Source organism: Lepidochelys olivacea (assembly GCF_965140295.1).
Source record: "Lepidochelys olivacea isolate rLepOli2 genome assembly, chromosome: 28".
Lineage (NCBI taxonomy): Eukaryota > Metazoa > Chordata > Testudines > Cheloniidae > Lepidochelys > Lepidochelys olivacea.
In genome coordinates, this window is record NC_140438.1 from 1,523,167 (window position 1) to 1,544,629 (window position 21,463).

General features: G+C 69.2%; 4 protein-coding genes across 5 annotated transcripts; 2 read left to right on the forward strand and 2 right to left on the reverse strand.

Moving 5' to 3' along the window:
• Positions 1–516: 516 nt before the first annotated feature.
• On the forward strand, positions 517–4,217 carry SOX15 (SRY-box transcription factor 15). The gene is made up of 2 exons (XM_084616231.1): positions 517–2,099; positions 3,558–4,217. The coding sequence occupies exons 1-2, from the start codon at positions 1,672–1,674 to the stop codon at positions 3,742–3,744; spliced, it is 615 nt and encodes a 204-aa protein (XP_084472357.1). The 5' UTR covers positions 517–1,671; the 3' UTR covers positions 3,745–4,217.
• Positions 4,218–5,181: 964 nt separating this feature from the next.
• MPDU1 (mannose-P-dolichol utilization defect 1) lies at positions 5,182–10,365 on the reverse strand. Of its 2 annotated transcripts, XM_084616339.1 has the most exons (7): positions 10,194–10,361; positions 8,570–8,635; positions 8,023–8,155; positions 6,923–7,008; positions 6,704–6,822; positions 5,794–5,904; positions 5,182–5,533 (listed from the first exon to the last, which is right to left on the reverse strand). In XM_084616339.1, the coding sequence occupies exons 1-7, from the start codon at positions 10,285–10,287 to the stop codon at positions 5,405–5,407; spliced, it is 738 nt and encodes a 245-aa protein (XP_084472465.1). In that variant the 5' UTR covers positions 10,288–10,361; the 3' UTR covers positions 5,182–5,404. The 2 variants fall into 2 exon arrangements, with proteins under 2 accessions (XP_084472465.1, XP_084472466.1); XM_084616340.1 differs by lacking the exon at positions 6,704–6,822 and having other exon boundaries at positions 10,194–10,365.
• A 450-nt stretch (positions 10,366–10,815) lies between these two features.
• Positions 10,816–12,123, forward strand: LOC311513956 (putative nuclease HARBI1; the record flags this gene model as incomplete). The annotated part of the gene is made up of 2 exons (XM_084616172.1): positions 10,816–11,004; positions 11,089–12,123. The coding sequence occupies 2 exons, from the start codon at positions 10,816–10,818 to the stop codon at positions 12,121–12,123; spliced, it is 1,224 nt and encodes a 407-aa protein (XP_084472298.1).
• Positions 12,124–12,821: 698 nt separating this feature from the next.
• Positions 12,822–20,104, reverse strand: CD68 (CD68 molecule). The gene is made up of 7 exons (XM_084616567.1): positions 20,019–20,104; positions 19,444–19,544; positions 17,052–17,686; positions 16,498–16,617; positions 15,662–15,734; positions 13,774–13,941; positions 12,822–13,092 (listed from the first exon to the last, which is right to left on the reverse strand). Exons 2-7 carry the CDS (start codon positions 19,475–19,477, stop codon positions 12,953–12,955), a joined length of 1,170 nt encoding a protein of 389 aa, XP_084472693.1. The 5' UTR covers positions 19,478–19,544; positions 20,019–20,104; the 3' UTR covers positions 12,822–12,952.
• Positions 20,105–21,463: the final 1,359 nt, after the last annotated feature.

Below are 21,463 nucleotides of genomic sequence, written 5' to 3' on the forward strand. Positions count from 1 at the left end.
CTCTTCCCCCCCCCCCCCCCACCACTGCCTAGGTCGCTCGGGCAACGATTTCGGCGGGGGGGGGGGCGGTGCCTGAGGCTGTGCCGTTTATCCCCCCCCTCCTTAAAACAAACAAACCGGAAGGTACCACGGGTGCGGAGCGAATTTTTGTTTCCAGGCAATACAAAAACAGCAGGTATTTTCTTTTTTTCCCCGTACGCTGTGGCAGACGGGGGGGGGGAGACGGTAGAGCCGGCCCCCGCCCCCAGTGTCGCATGGCCGGGGGGGCAACGGGGGGGGGCAAAATCGAGCTGTGACGGTTGAGACTATTTATTTTTCACTGTACAGTATTTAAAAGAGAATAAAGAACCAAACTCGTAAGCAACAGCTGCTGTGTCTTCCCCTCCCTCCCCCTGGAAATGCGGCCAGGGGGGCAGAAAATCATCCCCCCCCCAATAAACCTCCTCGCCCCCCGAGATTGTCAATAAAGCCACAGAAAAGAACTGATGTCGGCTCCGCGCCCTTCACTTGCTGTGTGGGGGTGGGTCTAGTCACGCCCTAGTTGGTGTGCCCCCCCACCGTTAACCACCTTCCCCCCCCCCCCCATTCAGCCTCGTTGGCTCGTTCAATTGGCCGGGGCGGGTGGGTTTTCTGGCCGGTGGGGGAAGCTGCTGGTTCCTTCCCTCAGTGCGTTACTCCCCCCCCCAGCAGTTGGGGAGCTGGTGGACCCACCCCTGCTGGCCTGGGGGGGGCAGGTATCGGAGGACAAGCTCAGCAACAGCCCAGGGGGGCCTAGTGTGTTCCTGTGGGGGCAGGATTCCTGGTTTCTTCCCCCTGCCCCCCCAAGCAGGCAGGCGGGGGGGCGGAAGGCCTGAGAGAACAGGAGTGGGTGTAATTGTGAGGAGTGGCCACAGGGGGGAGACGTCGTATTAGGCAGGGGGCAGGGAGGGAACAATCATGTCGGAGCTGGGGGGGGCTATACTGCCCCCCGTTAGTCACGGGGAGGGGCTAGTCCTTAGAGGGGGTAAAGCTAGGAGCCAGGACTCCTGGGTTCTCTCCCCAGCTTGGGGAGGGGAGCGGGGCCCCATGGGTTGCTGAGGGTGGGGGGGGCTGAGAGCCTGGACTCCTGGGTTCTCTCCCTGGTTCTGGGAGGGGAGTGGGGTCTGATGGGTTAGAGCAGGGAGGGCTGGGGGCCAGGACTCCTGGGTTCTCTCCCCGGCTCTGGGAGGGGAGTGGGGGCTGGGAGCCAGGACTCCTGGGTTCTCTCCCCGGCTCTGGGACGGGAGTGGGGGCTGGGGGCCAGGACTCCTGGGTTCTCTCCCCGGCTCTGGGAGGGGAGTGGGGGCTGGGAGCCAGGACTCCTGGGTTCTCTCCCCGGCTCTGGGAGGGGAGTGGGGGCTGGGAGCCTGGACTCCTGGGTTCTCTCCCCGGCTCTGGGACGGGAGTGGGGGCTGGGAGCCTGGACTCCTGGGTTCTCTCCCCGGCTCTGGGAGGGGAGTGGGGGCCAGCATATCTGTGTGGGGAGGAGCCAGGTGGTGGGGGACGGGGCTAGCCTGCTGGCCCAGCTGTGGGCTGAGCCCCCCAGGGGCGGGGCCCCGGCTCCTGGCAGGGAGGCTCCACCCTCCGGTGGGCGGGGCCCCGGCCGGGCTATATCTTGCTCCCCAGGGCGTCCGGGCGCAGACGGGGCCGGGCATGGCCGAGGGGCAGGGCGCGGTGGGGGCCCCCCTGGACAAGGTGAAGCGCCCCATGAACGCCTTCATGGTGTGGTCCAGCGGGCAGCGCCGGCGCCTGGCGCAGGAGCACCCCAAAATGCACAACTCGGAGATCTCCAAGCGCCTGGGGGCCGCCTGGCGCCGGCTGGGCGAGGCCGAGAAACGCCCCTTCGTGGAGGAAGCCAAGCGCCTCCGCGCCCGCCACCTGCGGGACTATCCCGACTACAAGTACCGGCCCCGCCGCAAGGGCCGGGCCCCTGCCAAGGAGCCGCCGGGGGGCCACCCGCCGCCCCCCCAGCCGCCTGCCGCCCGGCCCTGGGGCTACAGCGAGCCCCTGGGCTACCAGCCGCCCCGCTACCCGCCGGGCCAGGCCAGCGCCGGCTACGGGAACGCGGCCGGAGGGTACAGGTGGGTCCCGCCCGCGCCTCCTGTCCCCCATCCCCTCAGGCAAACAGGGGACCCCCAGCTGTGCCCCCTTCCGGGGGAAATTAGCAAGGGCAGAGGGGGGGCTGGTATGGTCCCTCTTTCCCCCAGCAGGGATGGTTGAAATGAGGGGGTCTGCATATGACCATCCCCAGAGGCGGCCGCATCTTGGCGAGGGGTCCCCGAATAACCAGCCGCTCCACCCCAGAGGTGGCTGCATCGCAGCAGGGGAACCAGGTTTGGGGGCTGGTTGGGACCACACGGGCCAGCTGCTGAGTGATGCCCAGGGCATGACAGGGCACCAGCTGCTTGGTATGTGAACCCAGGAGTCCGGGCTCCCAGCCCCCCTGCTCTGACACACCAGCCCCCACTTCCCTCCCAGAGCCGGGGAGAGAACCCAGGAGTCCTGGCCCCCACTCGGCTCCCAGAGCCGGGAAGGAACCCAGGAGTCCTGGCTCCCTCGTGTGCCAGGATATTACCACCCCCGCCCGGGGCCCTAGATCTTTGGGTCCCAGCCAGGGGCGGGGTGGGGCTGGCTGCCAGGCAGCACCCGCCCTGCGGCTGGCATTGGCTGTGCCCTGAGCGAAGGGTCATGACCCGGCCAGGCCTCGTCCAATCCATGGCCTGGCTCTGCACCGCGGGGGAGGGCGGGGGCGTGTGTGGGAGGGAGGGGAAACTGAGGCACAAGTGGAAGAAGCCAGGAATCCTGACTCCCAGCATCCTCTGCTCTAACGGCGACATTGCCCACTAAAGGAGAAGGGGAGTCAGGACTCCAGGGTTCTCCGGAGGGGGAGCAAGGGCTAGTGCTCAGAGCAGGCAGGGTGCCAGGACGCCTGGGTTCCGTCCCCGGCCGAGCGAGGGGAGGGCAGGTCAGGGCAGGCCACGGGGGAACCGCTCACGCCCAGAACCGGATTAACAGGCCACTTGAGGAATGCGGCCCCGGCTCACCCAGCCCTGGGGGGGCGGGAGACTCTTCCTGCAGCTGCGGGGGCAGGGCTGGCACACCCCCCCCCCCCCCGCATGACATGGCCCAGAGCTGGGAGAGAACCCAGGCGTCCAGGCTCCCAGCCCTCGTGGTGGGGGCTGGTGGATCAGAGCAGGGACCCAGGACTCCTCTGGGTTCTCTCCCCGGCTCTGGGAGGGGAGGAGGGCCTGGGAGCCCGGACGCCTGGGTTCTCTCCCCAGCTCTGGGAGGGGAGCAAGGGGTGGTAGGTCAGAGCAGGGGGGGCTGGGAGCCCGGACACCTGGGTTCTCTCCCCAGCTCTGGGAGGGGAGCAGGGGGTGGTGGGTCAGAGCAGGGGGGGGCTGGGAGCCTGGACTCCTGGGTTCTCTCCCTAACTCTGGGAGGGGAGCAGGGACTGGGAGCCCGGACTCCTGGGTTCTCTCATTCTGAAGCTGTAATTATCCGGCTCGTTAACCCCTCTTCTCCCCCACCCCCCGCAGCGGCCTGTCCTATGGCCCCCCGGCCCCGACGCCCTACAAGCAAGAGCCCGCGCCCCACCCCGGGGTGCTGCCGGCCGACTTCCGCGACATGATGGCCGCCTACGGCCTGCAGGCCTGCGACGTGGGCGAGGGCTTCCCGCAGCTGCCCTACGAGCCCCCCGGGCCGGCACCGCTGACGCCCCTCTAGCCCGCGGGGGGCCGGGACCGAGGGGGGGGGCAGCTTTTTATACGGAAAGATGGAAAAAGTGGAGGAGGAACAAAGTTTTGGGGGGACTCTGGGGGTGACCCAGTGACTCCAACCTAAGCAGGGGGGGCAGGGTGGAGGCTCTCTTCCCCCCTCATCTCCCACCCCCACACACACCCTCTGTTAACTCTTTGCTTGCTTCTCCCACCCCCTAACAAATCAAGTCCCCGGGCACTGGCACCAGAAAGGGGGGGCGGCAGTGGGGGGCTGAAAGAGGGGGAGCGTGGGGCAGGGACAGCCCAGAGAAGTGTGGGGGGGGTGCAAGCGCTGGGGGGCTCTCTCTCAAGGCAGGGTGTCAACGTATTTTGTAAAGAGAATAAACCTGGTTCCTGGACACGCCCCCCAACCCTGGAGCATTACTGGGGGGGGCGGGGGGGGCAAAGGAGACATTGGGGGGGGCAGGAAACAGATTGACACCTCCCCCCCGCAGGGTTTGACCCCCCCCCAGAGCAAGAAAAACTTAAAGGAGGAAATGAAAATGCCCCCCACTCCTGCCCCGCAGCCCCCTGCCACCGCAGCCCTGCCCCCCCCAGCTCCACCAGTGCCCCCAGCAGCCCCCTGCCAGGCCAGCCCTGCCCCGCCCCCCAGCTCTGCCGGTGCCCCCCCACTCCCGACCCGCAGCCCCCTGCCAGGCCAGCCCTGCCCCCCCCCAGCCTCACCGGTGCCCCCCACTCCTGCCCCGCAGCCCCCTGCCAGCCCAGCCCTGCCCCCCCCAGCGCCTCCCACTACCGACCCGCAGCCCCCTGCCAGGCCAGCCCTGCCCCCCCCAACCCCACTCCCAACCCGCAGCCCCCTCCGGTCCCAGCTACTCCGAGAGGAGCTAAAGAGTTAACCCCGTGTGTGCCAGGGAATGGGGGGGGGTGGGAGGGGATGGTGCCGTTGCCCCAGTAACGGTCTTCTCTCCCAGCTACAACACCTGGGCCTGCCCTGTCACCCCACCCAGTTGCCACGGTAACCAGGGAAGGGCCCCGGGCCCCCGCCTGTTCTGACACGAAGGGGTGAATCACCCAGGGAAACCTGCGGGGGGGGGCAGCAGGAGGGGGAGCCCAGGGCTCAGCCCCCTCCCAGAGCCGGGGAGAGAACCCAGGAGTCCTGGCTCCCAGCCCCAGGCAGGGACCCCGGCTCCGTGCCCGGTTCAGCTTTGCCCTGCCCACACTTGGGGATCCCAGCGCCGAGGGCGGGGGGGGCAGGGAAGCAGAAAGGTGGTGACTAATTGGCACGATTAGCACCGAGCTTGTTAGGTGCAAGGGGGCGCAGGGGAGGAGGGGTTGGGGGTTTCCATGCCTGCCCCTCCCTCCATTCCAATTCCACCCTCTGTCCTTCCCTGCCCCTGCAGCAGGGAGTCCCAGAGATCCCCCCCATATGGGCAAAGCCAGGAGCTCATGGCAAATCAGTGTTTAATTACTTCACAGGCCGGGTGGGGGGGTAGAGACCTGCCCTCCCCCCCCAGTTCCCCCCACCCTGCCAGAGCCCAGCTGGGGAGATGGGGGTTAGTCTGGGCTGAGGGAGGGCAGGGCTGAGTGGGTTCCCTTGACCCGCACCTCGAAACGGCTCAGATGGCAGTGGTGGGGCCGTGGTCAGAGTCGGGGGGTCCGTCCCCCCGCTATTCCCGCTTCTTCCTGGCCTCCACGCCGGCCGGCACCTGCCAATAATACAGCAGCTGGCCCGCGATGACGCCGTTGCAGAGGGAGGAGACCACGTAGGTCAGAGCCATCAGGGGGTCGCCCGTCTCCTGGAGGGGGACAAACGGACAGGGGTAAGGGTGGGCAGGGGGGCGGGGAATGGGGCAGGGGCCTGTCCCCTCTGGGGGGCGCTGGCTCCCACTGGCCCCCGGGCAGGGACTGGCTGGCTCAGGGGGCGGGGAATGGGGCACGGGGCCTGTCCCCTCTAGGGATCCCCACTGCCCAGGAGCATGCCCAGAGGGATAGTGGGCGGGAAAGCCCCCCCATGCCCCCCGACCCCAAAGCTCATGCCCCCCCGGGGGGGCGGTACCTGTACGGAGGTGAAGATCCGGGCCAGCGAGCCGCCGAAGAGGAGGAAGACGGTGACGGCCGAGAGCTGCCCCGTGTGCCCATTGCGGTAGTTGGTGGCCGCTTGTAGTAGCTGGGGGGGGGAGGAGACGAGACCCCCCAGATCAGCAGCTTGGACAGGTTTGCCCCCCCACCCCCACCGTGAGCCCCCTCCGCCAAGCCGCTTGTAGGCCGGGAGTAGCCAAGCCCCACGGCCACCCACCTTCGGCGGAGGTAAGGGGCTGGTTTGACACCCTCGACGGAATAAGTCCTGCTGGGGGGCAGCCCCCCCAAAACACACAGCCCCCCACAAGTAGTGTGACCCCTGAGCCAAAGTCCCCTGCATGCAGGCTCAGATGGGAGCCGGCGCCCTCTAGAGGGGACGGGCCCCTGCCCCATTCCCCGCCCCCCTGACCCCGCCAGTCCCCCCTGGGGCCGGGTGGGAGCCGGCATCCCTGAGAGGGGGCAGGCCCCTGCCCCATTCCCCGGCCCCCTGAGCCCGCCAGTCCCCCCTGGGGCTGGAGGGGAGCCAGCATCCCTGAGAGGGGACAGGCCCCTGCCCCATTCCCCGCCCCCCTGACCCCGCCAGTCCCCCCTGGGGCCGGGTGGGAGCCGGCATCCCTGAGAGGGGACAGGCCCCTGCCCCATTCCCCACCCCCCTGAGCCCGCCAGTCCCCCCTGGGGCTGGAGGGGAGCCAGCATCCCTGAGAGGGGACAGGCCCCTGCCCCATTCCCCGCCCCCCTGACCCCACCAGTCCCCCCTGGGGCCGGGTGGGAGCCAGCACCCCCGAGAGGGGACAGGCCCCTGCCCCATTCCCCGCCCCGCTGAGCCCGCCAGTCCCCCCTGGGGCCGGAGGGGAGCCGGCGCCCCCGAGAGGGGGCAGGCCCCTTACCCGGCTGATGATGATGGCGGGCACATTGGTGGCTTGCAGGAGGGTGACCATGGCCTGGGGGGTCAGGGGGGAGAGCAACAGGCAGAGCAGAGCGAAATACAGCACCAGGAAGGAGATACCTGCGGGGGGGGACGGGGGGACAGGAGAGGGTTAACCCCCCCCACGCAGGGATCCCCCCCTCCAACCCACACCCTGTGTGGGGGGCCGCGTCCCACTCACCCTGCGCGGTGCGTCCCCCGAAGTGCTGGGTCAGGAAGCCGATGGTGACCGTTTGGAGCATGAGGAAGAGCGCCTCGCCCCAAGCGCTGCGAGGGGGGAGAAAACAGGGGGTCCGGCCCGCCCTAAAAACCCTGCCCCCCGAGCAGCCAGCCCCCTGCCCTGGGGCCGGGAGGGAGCCAGCACCCCCGAAGGGTGCACCCCGACTTAGAACCCCAGAGCCGGGGAGAGAACCCAGGAGTCCTGGCTCCCAGCTCCCCCCAGCTCTAACCCCACCAGCCCCCACCCCCCTCCCAGAGCCGGGGACAAGACCCAGGAGTCCTGGCCCCCAGTCCCCCGTGCTCTAACCCACCAGCCCCCACTCCCCGAGCCGGGGAGAGAACCCAGGAGTCCTGGCCCCCAGTCCCCCGTGCTCTAACCCACCAGCCCCCACTCCCCGAGCCGGGGAGAGAACCCAGGAGTCCTGGCCCCCAGTCCCCCGTGCTCTAACCCACCAGCCCCCACTCCCCGAGCCGGGGAGAGAACCCAGGAGTCCTGGCCTCCAGTCCCCCGTGCTCTAACCCACCAGCCCCCACCCCCCTCCCAGAGCCGGGGAGAGAACCCAGGAGTCCTGGCCCCCAGTCCCCCGTGCTCTAACCCACCAGCCCCCACTCCCCGAGCCGGGGAGAGAACCCTGGAGTCCTGGCCCCCAGTCCCCCGTGCTCTAACCCACCAGCCCCCACCCCCCTCCCAGAGCCGGGGACAAGACCCAGGAGTCCTGGCTCCCAGCCCCGCCGGCTCTAACCCCACCAGCCCCCACTCCCTGAGCCGGGGAGAGAACCCAGGAGTCCTGGCTCCCAGCTCCCCCCAGCTCTAACCCCACCAGCCCCCACTCCCTGAGCCGGAGAGAGAACCCAGGAGTCCTGGCCCCCAGCCCCGCCGGCTCTAACCCACCAGCCCCCACTCCCCTCCCAGAGCCGGGGAGAGAACCCAGGAGTCCTGGCTCCCAGCGGGGCTCTCCCACCCCAGGGCTGACCTGGCCTGACCCCGCAGGGGCCGGGACGGGCGGGGCTCACGGGGCCGGGGCTCCCCCTGGTGGCGAGGGGGGGCAGGCGCAGCCTCACCTGAAGGGGAAGCCGTTGGCCACGCTGTAGACCATGGTGCCCGTGAGGGCCAGCAGCTCCAGCAGGATTGAGTGGAAACTGAGCCCCATGGCGCTCTTCGCCCCCAGGATCTTAAACACCTGGGGCAGCTTCACTGCAGGGAGGCGGGGCGCACGTCAGGCTGGGGGGCAGCCCCCCATCGGCACGGAACGGAGGGGCCTCTCGTCATCCTCCCCAGGGGGGTCAGATGGGAGCCAGCGCCCCCTAGAGGGGACGGGCCTCTGACCTACTCCCCACCCCCCTGAGCCAGCCAGTCCCCGCCCTGGGGCCGGATGGGAGCCGGTGCAGGCCCAGTGCCCCATTCCCCGCCCCCCATGAGCCAGCCAGTCCCCACCCTGGGGCCGGATGGGAGCCGGTGCAGGCCCAGTGCCCCATTCCCCGCCCCCCATGAGCCAGCCAGTCCCCGCCCTGGGGCCGGGTGGGAGCCGGCACCCCCCAGAGGGGACAGGCCCCTGCCCCATTCCCCACCCAGACAGGGAGTGGGGGATGCAAGGAGCCGGATGCGTACCCATCAGCGACCCCGCAACGATGGCGATTCCCAGCCCTTTGCTGACCAGGATCTTCAGGCAGGGAACTGGAGGAGGGAAGGAAAGGGAGGGGGGGGGGCAGGGGGGGGTCAATACAAATGGGGCAGGAGCACGTTCCGTCCCACCCCCCAACCCCCTCACATCCTGGGTTCCCAGGGCTGGTGCTTCACTGGCCCCCGACCCTAAGGCCTCTTTGGGTGTCCTTAGCATCCTGCCCCCTTTGCCCTGCAGCCCCAATCGGCCCCCCCCCGCTCCGGCATCTGCGGCCCCTCTGGATATTTCAGGTACCCCGACCCCAGTGACCGGGGCCCCATGCTGATCCTATTGGTCCCCGTCCCTCATTCCTCTGACTGCCCCCCCACGGGCCAGTCTCCCCCCAACGTCGTGTGTTTCTCTGAGCATCCCTGCTCCCCCCACCACTCCCCGGCCCTCAGCGTTATGGCCCCCCCGAGCGTGTTCCTGGATCCCTGCGCGCTGGGCTCCCCCCGGCTCCCCAGCCCCACCGTGGGCCCCCAGCCCCCCTGCTCGCCCCCTTCCCTCCCAGCCTCGGCCCTCTGGGTGTGCCTGGCTCCCTCCCTCTCAATTCCCCCCTTGGCCCCCATGGTAGCTCCTGCCCCGCCCCACTGCGCCCCACCCAACCCCCACTGCTCCCCCAGGCCTCCTGACCCCCACCCAACCCCCACTGCTCCCCACCCTTCCCCATTCCCCCCATTAGCCCCCGCCACACCGTCCTTGCGTCCAGCCCCAATGACTCCCACCCAACCCCCACCGCTCCCCCTTCCCCCTTATCCCTGCCCCCCTTGACTCCCACCCAACCCCCACTGCTCCCCCTGACCCCAACCCAACCCCCACCGCTCCTCCCACCCCCCACTGCTCCCCCAGGCCCCCCACCCTTCCCCATTCCCCCCATTAGTCCCTGCCCCACCGTCCTTGCCCCCAGCCCCACTGACTCCCACCCAACCCCCACCGCTCCCCCTTCCCCCATTCCCCCTGCCCCCCTTGACTCCCACCCAACCCCCACCCCCCACCGACCCCCACCGCTCCCCCAGGCCCCCCACCCTTCCCCATTCCCCCCATTAGCCCCCGCCCCACCGTCCTTGCCCCCAGCCCCACTGACTCCCACCCACCCCCACCGCTCCCCCTTCCCCCTGCCCCCCTTGACTCCCACCCAACCCCCACTGCTCCTCCCACCCCCCACCGCTCCCCCAGACCCCTGAGCCCCACCCCTCCCCCAGCCCCACCACTCCCCCATTCCCCCTTACCCCTGCCCCCCCTTGACCCCCACCCAACCTCCACTGCCCCTCCATTGTAGTCCCCCCAGAAGTGGGGAGACGGCTGAGGCCGGGATGTGTCAACACAGGGGAGTGGGCTGACAAAGAGGGGGGGGTCACCCCTCCCCCAGGAACTCCCCTTCTGCGGGCACTTCCGCCCCGCACCGTCATGGCGGCGGCACGCCTCACCGGGCACTTCCGCCCCGCACCGTCATGGCGGCCTCAGCGGGCACTTCCGCCCCGCCCCGCCCCGTGGAGCGCCGGAGGGCGGGCGCCTTGCGTTGCCATGGCGGCCGGCGGGTGTGGCCCCGGTGGGGGAGGGGCGGGCGCTCACCGTGCAGCAGGTTGAAGCGCAGGAACAGCTCGTCGTAGCAGCGCTCGGGGAGCAGGTGCGGGACCAGCAGCCCCTGCAGCGCCGCCGCCGCCATTTTGGGAAATGGCCGCGCGCCCACCCCGGCCCGGCCGGCGCTTCCGCCTCCATGTCGCCACGGTGCCTGCGGCGCAGGCGCGGAGGCGCCCGCGGAGCCACTCACTGCGCAGGCGCTTCCCCCCCCAACGGCTTGTGCGCATGCGCCCGCACTCCAGCCGCAGCGTTTCCCCCCTCGGCAGTACGCAGGCGCCTCTTTCGCTCTCTTCGGCGCATGCGTAGCGGAGGGAGGGAGAGACAGGGGAAGCCGAGCATGCGCCGCCCTCCCTCAACAGTCCCCCTCCTGTCCTCCTCGCGCATGCGGTCTCCCCCCTTCGTGGCCTGTCATTCTCACGCATGCGCCCTCCCACCGAACCGCCCCATCCCTCCCCGCGCATGCGCCCTTCCTCCCATCCCCCCTCCCTTTGTGCGCCCCGCGCACGCGCCCTCCCTTCCCGCGCCCGGCTCCCCTTCCCGCGCATGCGCCCTAGAGCCCCCCCCCCCCACACACAGAGACTCCCTGCCTTGACCAAACTTTGGCCAACCCAAGATGGCCGCCCCAGCCCCGCCATCTTGCCCGCTCCCCGCCCTGAGCCGGGGGGCCGTGGCCCTCTGCCTGCTGCACTACCTGCGGCTGCAGCGGGGCCGCCGCCTGCGGGAGGCCGCCCGCCGCCACCGGGCCGCCCGCCGCCGCCGGGCCCGGGCCCGCTGGGGCCGCCGCTTCGCCCTGCTGTGGCGGGCGGGGAGCCCGGCGGCCGGGCCCGGCCCCCGCCCGGCCGGCCGCCCGCCCCTGCCCCGCCCGCCCCCGGCCCCGGCCCGGGAGCGGCGGCTCTGGAGCAAGGCCCGCAGCTCGGCCTTCTGGGACACGGTGCGGGCCAAGGCCTTCGGGCCCGGCGAGTGGGCCGACAACTTCCGCCTGGGGCCGGCCACCTTCGACTACCTCTGCGGGCGGCTGCGGGGGGCCATCCAGCGGCGGGACACCAACATGCGCCGGGCCATCCCCGCCGAGGTCCGCCTGGCCATGACCCTCTGGCGCCTCGGGGCCTGCACCGAGTACCGGGCCGTGGAGCAGCAGTTCGGCGTCTCCCGCTCCACCGTCTGCAAGATCCTGCGGGACGTCTGCGAGGCCGTGGTGGCCATCCTCACCCCGGCCTACGTGGCCGCCCCCGCCGGGCCCCGGGCCGCCGGCTTCCCCGCCCCGCCCCAGCTGGCCGGCGTGCTGGGGGCCCTGCACATCCCCATCCGGGCCCCCAACGAGAACGCCGCCGGGTACTTCAACCGCCGGGGTTGGCACTCGGTGGTGCTGCAGGCCGCCGTCGACGCCCGCGGCTGCTTCTGGGACGTCAACGTCGGCTGCCCCGGGAGGCAGACCGACGCCCAGGTGCTGCGGGCCTCCGAGCTCTACCAGCGCGCCCAGCGGGGGGAGCTCTTCCCCGGGGCAGCCCGGGACGTGGGAGGCGTCCAGGTGCCCGTCTACTTGCTGGGCGGCCCGTCCTACCCGCTCCTGCCCTGGCTGATGAGGCCTTACCGGGCCGGGGAGCTGACGCCGGCCCAGAGGCGTTTTAACGAGTACGCCGCCGCCGCCCGCACTGTGGTGGGGGTGGCGTTCGGGCGCCTGAGGGGTCGCTGGCGCTGCCTCCAGAAACGCAACGACACGGATGTCTCTTTCCTGCCCACCCTGATCGCCGCCTGCTCCACCCTCCACAACGTCTGCGAGATGCACGGCGACGTCTTCCAGCCCCGCTGGATGGTGGAGGAAGAGGAGGAGGAGGAGGAAGATCCCGTCGAGGACGGGGAGGGAGAGGATGGCGCCGCGGCCGAGATCCGTGAGGCACTGGCTCTGACCCTTCGGGACTGAGGGATAGAACCCAGGAGTCCTGGCTCCCAGCCCCCCTGATTAATCTGCTGAATGTTTATTCCCTTCCCCCCTTCCCTCCCCCCAACCTGGGGGCAGGTGTAGGGAGGTAGGTGAAGTGAGGGTGCCAGGCGGGAGTGTGGGTAGGGGCTGGGTGTCAGAACTGGGGTGGTGGCAGGGAGCTGGGAATTTGCAACCAGGCTGGGCAAGGGGCAGTTGAAGTCGGGGGCGGGGGGTATTGAGAGGAACCGGGGAACCGGATGCCTGGGTTCTCTGTAACCTCAATAAACAAAGACTTCAACCCAAAGAAGCCGTACTGTAATTGTCCGCCAACACCTGGCCCCTGTCTCTGCCCCGCTCCTGCCCCATAGCTGCCCGGTCAGCCCCAGCCTGGCTGACTCAGCTGCTCTGTCTGTCCAGCTGCCCGGCCTTCCGGATGGACAGACGGACAGCAAGGAGGACATGCTGGCAGGGGCTGTATCTATCTGTCCAGCCAGTCTATCCATCCAGAGGGGTCCGCATCTCAGCGCCGGGTGAGGGGTCCCCGTGTCACCGGCCGCCCTGCCACAGAGGTGGCCGCATCCAGCGCCGGGCGAGCTCACTGGGATGCTGCCAGGAGCCGGGGCACGAGCAATAACTGAGACGTCCTCGTATTTACCAACAACCCCCCCCCCACTCCGGCCCGAATTTATTTAATCAGTAAAATAAAATACATGGATCTTGGACCTTCTTCCTCACCCCACTCCCCGCCCCCGAGGCAGAGGGGAGCCAACGCCCCTAGAGGGGACAGGCCCCATCCCAGCTCCCGCCCCCTGGCCTGTGTCCCAGCCCCTCAGATGGTCTGGTAGCCGCCCCGGGACCGGCGCCGGCCCAGCATGTAGGCGATGACGATGATCAGGATCAGGACCAGAAGAACCACCCCGATGATGATGGGGACCACCATGCTGTGCTGATCCTCCGGGCACTGCTCGGCTGCAAGAGAGGAGGGGCAGGGCTGAGACCGCGGGGTGGGGGGGCAGAGGGAGATGAGAGGGGAATGGGGGGGCAGGGCTTGGATCGGGGGAAATGGAGGGGCAAGGGGAGCAGGGCTCGGATCGGGGAAATGGGGGCAAGGGGAGACGAGAGGGGTATGGGGGAGCAGGGCTCGGATCGGGGGAAATGGGGAAACAAGGGGAGATGAGAGGGGTATGGGGGGGCAGGGCTCGGATCGGGGGAAATGGGGGGCACTGGGAGAGGAGAGGGGTATGGGGGGCAGGGCTCGGATCAGGGGAAATGGGGGGGCAAGGGGAGCAGGGCTCGGATTGGGGAAATGGGGGCAAGGGGAGACGAGAGGGGTATGGGGGAGCAGGGCTCGGATCGGGGGAAATGGGAGCAGGGGGAGATGAGAGGGGTATGGGGGAGCAGGGCGTGGATCGGGGGAAATGGGGGGCAAGGGGAGCAGGGCTCGGATCGGGGAAATGGGGGCAAGGGGAGACGAGAGGGGTATGGGGGAGCGGGGCTCGGATCGGGGGAAATGGAGGGCACGGGGAGACGAGAGGGGTATGGGGGAGCGGGGCTCGGATCGGGGGAAATGGGGGGCAGGGCGAGAGGAGAGGTTGCTGGGGCAGCAGAGGGGCCGCGGGGGGCAGGTCTGGGGCCGCGGGGGGCCCGTACCGTCCCCGAAGTGGCCCCCGGGAAGGGCGAAGGCCTGGAGCCGCTCGTGCAGGGCGTCGAGGTGGAAGGCGGGGGCCAGCGCCAGGCTGCGGTTCCCGCACTGGTAGGACTTCCCCAGCCGGGCTTCGAACTCCCGCAGGCTGCTGTTCTGCGCCGCGAACTGGCTCTCTGCGGGGGGCGAGAGCTCAGAGCCGGCCCCCCGAGTCACCCCGAGTCCCGAACCGGCCCCGCCAGGCCGCCCGACCCCCCAAAGCCACCCCGAACACCCAAAGTCAACCCCGACCCCCCAAACCCACCTCTGACCCCCCCAAGCCACCCCAGGCCCCCAGGCACCCCTGAACCCCCAAAGTCAACCCCGACCCCCCAAACCCACCTCTGACCCCCCAGAGCCACCCCGAGCCCCCAGGCACCCCTGAACCCACCAAAGTCAACCCCGACCCCCCAAACCCACCTCTGACCCCCCAAGCCACCCCGGGCCCCCAGGCACCCCTGAACCCCCAAAGTCAACCCCGACCCCCCAAACCCACCTCTGACCCCCCAGAGCCACCCCGAGCCCCCAGGCACCCCTGAACCCACCAAAATCAACCCCGACCCCCCAAACCCACCTCTGACCCCCCAAAGCCACCCCGAGCCCCCAGGCACCCCTGAACCCCGCAAATCAACCCCGACCCCCCAAACCCACCTCTGACCCCCCCAAAGCCACCCCGAGCCCCCAGGCACCCCTGAACCCCCCAAATCAACCCCGACCCCCCAAACCCACCTCTGACCCCCCAAGCCACCCCAGGCCCCCAGGCACCCCTGAACCCCCAAAGTCAACCCCAACCCCCCAAACCCACCTCTGACCCCCCCCAAGCCACCCCGGGCCCCCAGGCACCTCTGAACCCCCAAAGTCAACCCCGATCCCCCAAACCCACCTCTGACCCCCCAGAGCCACCCCGAGCCCCCAGGCACCCCTGAACCCACCAAAATCAACCCCAACCCCCCAAACCCACCTCTGACCCCCCAAAGCCACCCCGAGCCCCCAGGCACCCCTGAACTCCCAGAGTCAACCCCGACCCCCCTAACACACCTCTCACCCCCCCAAAGTCACTCCAAGCCCCCAGGCACCCCTGAACCCCCAAAGTCAAGTCCGACCCCCCCCAACTCACCTCTCACCCGCCAAAGTCACGCCGAACCCCCATATCACCCACCTCACCAACCCTGGGTCCCGAACTGTCCCCGCAAGTCAACCCAACCCCCCAAAGTCACCCTGAGCCCCCAGTCACCCCTGAAACCCCAAAGTCAACCCCGACCCCCCCAAACCCACAAACTCACCTCTGACCCCACAAAGTCACCGCAGACCCCCCAAATCCACAAGGTCACCGCAAATCCCCAAAGTCACCCTGACCCCCCCGAATCCTCAGTCAGCCCCGACTCCCCTGAACCTCCAAAGTCAACCCCGACCCCCCCAAACCCCCAAACTCCCCTCTGACCCTCCCAAAATCCCAAACCTCCCAAATCCCCAAAGTCACCGCAAACCCCCAGTCACCCTGACCCCCAATCACCCTAACACCCAAATCCCCAGTCACCCCCGACCCCCCAAACCTCCAAAGTCACCCCAACCCCTCAGTCACCCCGAATCCCCAGTCACCCCTGACCTTCCCAAACCTCCAAAGTCACCCCAACCCCCCCCAAGTCACCCCAAACCCTCAGTCACCCCGGACCCCCCAAAAGTCACCGCAACCCCTCAAAGTCACCCCGAACCTTCAAAGTCACTCCTGACCTCCCAAAGTCACCCCGACCGCCCCGAACGCGCCCCGAGCTCGCCCCAATGCCCTAAACCTTTTCCCCATCTCCCCCCAACTCCCCCAAACCTCCCCCCACAACAGCCTGGACCCCCAGTTCTCACGTGTGGCCCCGGGGAAGTGGACGCTCAAGCTGGCTCTGACCTCGTGCAGGTAGACAGCGTTTTGGGTTGTATTCTGGGGAGACACGAGGGACCCCCAACGTTTGGACCCCCAACATCCGCCCAGCACGGACCTGCAGCCACCTCTGGGGTGGAACACAGCAGCGGTCTACACAACCCCTGCCCCCCAGCGCCGCCCCGGGGCCAGCCCTGCCTGCCGGGGGAGAGCGCCCCCTGCCGAGCCCCCGCCCCGTGCCCCCCAGCGCCGCCCTGGGGCCAGCCCTGCCTGCCGGGGGAGAGCGCCCCCTGCCGAGCCCCCGCCCCACCCTCTGCCCCACAGCGCCGCCCTGGGGCCAGCCCCGCCTGCCGGGGGAGAGCGCCCCCTGCCGAGCCCCCGCCCCACAGCACCGCCCTGGGGCCAGCCCTGCCTGGCGGGGGAGAGCGCCCCCTGCCGAGCCCCCCGCCCCTTGCCCCACAGCACTGCCCTGGGGCCAGCCCCGCCTGCCGGGGGAGAGCACCCCCTGCCGAGCCCCCGCCCCGCCCCCTGCCCCACAGCACCGCCCTGGTGCCAGCCCTGCCTGCCAGGGGAGAGCGCCCCCCGCCCCGCCCCCTGCCCCCTAGCGCCGCCCTGGGGCCAGCCCTGCCTGCCAGGGGAGAGCGCCCCCTGCCGAGCCCCCGCCCCGCCCCCTGCCCCACAGCACCGCCCTGGGGCCAGCCCTGCCTGCCGGGGGAGAGCACCCCCTGCCAAGCCCCCCGCCCCACCCCCTGCCCCCCAGCACCGCCCTGGGGCCAGCCCCGCCTGCCGGGGGAGCGCGCCCCATGGAGCCCCCCGCCGGTACCTTCACGAAGGTGAAGTGCAGGAAGCCCTGGGCGAAGGTGATGTTCATGGTGGCTGAGTCCTGGGAGCAGGTTCCCACCACCACGGTGTGGTTCGGCTGGACGGTAAACGCGCCCCACAGCTGGGAGGGAGAGAGAAGTCAGGTGACCCGGCATCACCTTCATCCCTGAACCCCAAGAGTCCGAGGGAGAGAACCCAGGAGTCCAGCCTCCCAGCCCCGCCCTGCTCTAACCACCAGCCCCCACTCCCCTCCTAGAGCAGGGGAGAGAACCCAGGAGTCCGGCCTCCCAGCCACCCCTGCTCTAACCCACCGGCCCCCACTCCCCTCCCAGAGCTGGGGAGAGAACCCAGGAGTCCTGGCTCCCAGCCCCGCCCTGCTCTAACCACCAGCCCCCACTGCCCTCCCGGAGCCAGGGAGGGAACCCAGGAGTCCTGGCACCTGGCCACCCCGGTCTAACCCACTGGCCCCCACTCCCCTCCCAGACTGGGGAGAGAACCCAGGAGTCCTGGCTCCCAGCCCCGCAGCCCTAACCACTAGCCTCCCCTTCCTCTTACCCACGCTTTGGAGCGGTTCTCGTATTGGATCCGGATCTGGAGGCCCGACTGAACCCGGAGGCAGACGTCCGACCCATTCCACACCAAGTAGTTCCCTACCGCCGCATCCGGGGGCAGCGTCGGGGCCGCCGTGGTGAGGTGGGGGGTCGTGTGCGGGGTGGTGTGGTTGGCCGGGTGGGTCGTGGTGTGGTGGGTCCCACGGGTCGTGGTGTGATTGGTGGGGTGGGTCGTGGTGTGATTGGTGGGGCGTGTCGTGTGGTGGGTCGTGGTGTGGTTGGTCGGGTGGGTCGTGGTGTGGTTGGTCGGGTGGGTCGTGGTGTGATTGGTGGGGCGTGTCGTGCGGTGGGTCGTGGTGTGGTTGGTCGGGTGGGTCGTGGTGTGGTTGGTCGGGTGGGTCGTGGTGTGATTGGTGGGGCGTGTCGTGCGGTGGGTCGTGGTGTGGTTGGTCGGGTGGGTCGTGGTGTGATTGGTGGGGCGTGTCGTGCGGTGGGTCGTGGTGGGGGTGGTTTTGGTGAAAGACGGCACGAGGGTGGCCGATGACTTATGGCGGGGGCAGCCGTCGCACGCGGCCTCGATCCTGGAGCCGGGCGTGGTTAGTTCCTGGGCCCCATCGCCGGGCGGGGTGAAGATGCAGACTCGAGGGGTGAGGAAGCGGGGGGGGGGACACAATTAGACCTTCAAAGTAGACACAGGGCACCAATACACTTCCCCTGGCTAGCTGCATGTCAATGGCCATCATTAGGGTCCAGAGTATTCACACACGTTGCTAACCTGGCTGCCGGGGACAGGAAATATAGAAGGCTAATTTCTCTCCTCCCACAACCTCTGCCCTCTGACTGCCCCCTGCCCCACGCCTATGTTGAGTGCAATCTTTTAATTTGCTTTCATTTTGCCACCGTTAGAGCCCAGAGTGAACACCCCCCTAAATATCCAGATTCCATCCTCCATGTTCCAAAGGATGTGGGCCCCCCAATTACATCATGCCCTCAAATCCTGCCCCCTAAGTGATCCTCTCTCAGCCAACACCAGCGGCAACATGAAACGTACCATCGTTAGCCTTCAGAGTTAACACCCCAATTGAGAAGACACGTCCCCTGGGGCGGAAAGGTGGGGCCAAAGCCCCAACCCCAGCTTCCCCCGCCCCCCTGCGCCCAAATCCTTCTGCCTTATTCTCCAGCCACCCAACTCAGTTTTGGTGGTTCATTTCCAATCATGCCCTCATTAGGTTTCAGAGTTAACGCGGCTTAACATTCTCTTCGGATCCAAAAAATGGACTTTTAGGGCAACTCCACAGATTGCAACTCTCGACAGAACCCGGTTCACCGCCGCCTTGCTCCCGGGATACGAGCCAGACACAGTGGCTGGGGTCGTAGCTGACCCTTTTGGAAAGCCGGGGGGGGGGGTTGCCCACTTTTCACCCCAATATTGCTGGGAAAAGGAGCAAGGTCCCTGTTTTGGGGGGTGGAAACTGACGGGGCAACCAAAAAAATTCCATTTTTCTGCACCCCAAACCGAGCAGATTCGGGCCCTGGTGGCCAAGCTGCGGCAGGCGAAAGCTCACGACATTTCCACAGTGACCTCGGGCTCGACGCAAAACGAGAAACTAGAAATAAAACTCGGGGGGTTGGCTGGGATCCCGGACTCCTGGGTTCTCTCCCTGGCTCTGGGAGGCGAGTGGAGACTGGTGGTTAGACCGGGGGGGCCGGGAGCCAGGACTCCTGGGTTCTCTTCCCAGCCCGGGAGGGCAGTGGGGTGTGGTGGGATGGAGCAGGAGGGGCTGGGAGCCAGGACTTCTGGGTTCTCTCCCTGGCTCTGGGAGGGGAGTGGGGTCTAGTGGTTAGAGCAGGGGGGTGCTGGGAGGCCGGACTCCTGGGTTCTCTCCCTGGCTCTGGGAGGCGAGTGGAGACTGGTGGTTAGACCGGGGGGGCCGGGAGCCAGGACTCCTGGGTTCTCTCCCAGGCTCTGGGAGGGGAGTGGGGGCTGGTGGGTCAGAGCAGGGGGGGCTGGGAGCCAGGACTCCTGGGTTCTCTCCCTGGCTCTGGGAGGGGAGTGGGGTCTAGTGGTTAGAGCAGGGGGGTGCTGGGAGGCCGGACTCCTGGGTTCTCTCCCTGGCTCTGGGAGGCGAGTGGAGACTGGTGGTTAGACCGGGGGGGCCGGGAGCCAGGACTCCTGGGTTCTCTCCCTGGCTCTGGGAGGGGAGTGGGGGCTGGTGGGTTAGAGCAGCGGGTGGGGGCTGGGAGCCAGGACTCCTGGGTTCTCTCCCGGGCTCTGGGAGGGGAGTGGGGGCTGATGGGTCAGAGCAGGGGGGGCTGGGAGCCCGGACTCCTGGGTTCTCTCCCCGGCTCGGGCAGGGCAGTGGGGTGCGGTGGGTGAGAGCAGGGGCGGCGCCTACCTGCCAGGCAGAGCAGCAGGACCAGGGCCCCCATGCCGAAGACGCTGCCGGATCGTCCGTCTGTCCGTCCCGCCCGGCCCTTCCTGCGCGTCCCTGATAAACTGAAGGAAACGAAACCAGTTCCCCTGCCAAGGTCGCTCCCCCACCCCCCGCCCCCACCCGCCAGCGCGCTCGGAAACGGGCCTCGCGCACAGATAGCGAGGCCTCGCGGCGGAGATGCGGCCAGCTCTGGGGCGGGGCGGCCGGGGACCCCTCACCCACGCTGGATGCGGCCAGCTCTGGGGCGGGGCGGCCGGGGACCCCTCACCCACGCTGGATGCGGCCAGCTCTGGGGCGGGGCGGCCGGTGACACGGGGACCCCTCGCCCGGCGCTGGATGCGGCCAGCTCTGGGGCGGGGCGGCCGGTGACACAGGGACCCCTCGCCCGGCGCTGGATGCGGCCAGCTCTGGGGCAGGGCAGCCGGTGACCCCTCACCCACGCTGGATGCGGCCAGCTCTGGGGCGGGGCGGCCGGGGACCCCTCACCCACGCTGGATGCGGCCAGCTCTGGGGCGGGGCGGCCGGGGACCCCTCACCCACGCTCGATGCCGCCAGCTCTGGGGCGGGGCGGCCGGGGACCCCTCACCCACGCTCGATGCCGCCAGCTCTGGGGCGGGGCGGCCGGTGACATGGGGACCCCTCGCCCGGCGCTGGATGCGGCCACCTCTGGGGCAGGGCAGCCGGTGACCCCTCACCCACGCTGGATGCGGCCAGCTCTGGGGCGGGGCGGCCGGTGACACGGGGACCCCTCGCCCGGCGCTGGATGCGCCCAGCTCTGGGGCGGGGCGGCTGGTTTTACAGGTGCTGAGGTGACCCCCTCCTCGGCCGTGGGGCTGGGCGACATGCTGGGCCCCATGGGCTGGGGGTGGCGGGAGGCCACGTAAGATGGGCTCGTGGCTCTGACGGACACCAGCTGCCTCGGGGAGGGGGGGTGATGATTCAGGGCTTTCGGTTCCCCATGAGGCTCTGAGGACAGACCTGAGTCAGCCCCCAGGAAAGGCCCGTGACCTTCACGTGGTGGGCCTGGAGCTTGGGGCGGGGGGGCTGGGAGCCCGGACTCCTGGGTTCTCTCCCCGGCTCTGGGAGGGCAGCGGGGGCTGGTGGGTTAGAGCGGGGTGGGGGCTGGGAGCCCGGACTCCTGGGTTCTCTCCCTGGCTCTGGGAGGGGAGTGGGGGCTGGTGGGTTAGAGCAGGAGGGGCTGGGAGCCCGGACTCCTGGGTTCTCTCCCCGGCTCTGGGAGGGGAGTGGGGGCTGGTGGGTCAGAGCAGGGGGGCTGGGAGCCCGGACTCCTGGGTTCTCTCCCTGGCGCTGGCTGTCTCTCTCTCTTCCCTGTTTTATAGCTGCAGGTTTCCTCGACCTTTGAGGCTGGGGCGTGGCCGGGCTCCAGGTGCGGCCCTGCCCTGGCTGCCGGCAAACGATCCTGCCCCCCGACTCTGGCGGGGTGAGCCCCGGCTGCCCCATAACTGGGCCAGACCCGCTCTGCCTTGGAAACCGGCCTGGGAGTTAACACTGGGAGCCAGGATTCCTGGGTTCTCCCCCCACCTCTGGGAGTGGAGTGGGGGCTGGTGGGTCAGAGAGCCAGGACTCCTGGGTTCTCTCCCCGCCTCTGGGAGCTGGTGCATGAGAGGTGGGGTGGGGGGGGGCTGGGAGCCAGGACTCCTGGGTTCTCTCTTGTAGGTACAAAGGGCTGGGTGGGAGATGAACCCACCCCAGAAGTGGCTGCAACCCCCCTCTCCACGACTCACCTCTGGCCTGCCGCAGGGCCCCAACCCGCTCTACTTCGGTCTCCCACTGGGGGTGCTGGGGAGGGGAGCAACTTGCACCCTCCCACCACCAGGGGGCAGCCTCACGGCCCCCCTCCGGCCCTGGGGAGCTGTCCGCCTCGGCATCTCCTTGTCGGCCTGTTGCCAGTAACTCAAGTCCAACACGAGAAACCTGCGGAACTCCCTGCCACCAGGGGGAAGAGTAACTCATTAGGGCG

Excerpts from the sequence above, each read along its gene's own strand:
- SOX15 (XM_084616231.1), top strand. The coding sequence starts at position 1,672 with ATGGCCGAGGGGCAGGGCGCGGTGGGGGCCCCCCTGGACAAGGTGAAG. Across the intron at positions 2,100-3,557 it reads AACGCGGCCGGAGGGTACAG|CGGCCTGTCCTATGGCCCCC; the intron begins GTGGGTCCCGCC and ends CACCCCCCGCAG.
- MPDU1 (XM_084616339.1), bottom strand. The coding sequence starts at position 10,287 with ATGGCGGCGGCGGCGCTGCAGGGGCTGCTGGTCCCGCACCTGCTCCCC. Across the intron at positions 6,823-6,922 it reads CGGGGGACGCACCGCGCAGG|GTATCTCCTTCCTGGTGCTG; the intron begins GTGAGTGGGACG and ends CCCCCCCCGCAG. Across the intron at positions 5,534-5,793 it reads GGATCTTCACCTCCGTACAG|GAGACGGGCGACCCCCTGAT; the intron begins GTACCGCCCCCC and ends GTCCCCCTCCAG.
- CD68 (XM_084616567.1), bottom strand. The coding sequence starts at position 19,477 with ATGGGGGCCCTGGTCCTGCTGCTCTGCCTGGCAG. Across the intron at positions 17,687-19,443 it reads CCTGCTGCTCTGCCTGGCAG|TCTGCATCTTCACCCCGCCC; the intron begins GTAGGCGCCGCC and ends TCACCCCTCGAG. Across the intron at positions 13,942-15,661 it reads CCACTTCCCCGGGGCCACAC|AGAGCCAGTTCGCGGCGCAG; the intron begins GTGAGAACTGGG and ends CGCCCCCCGCAG.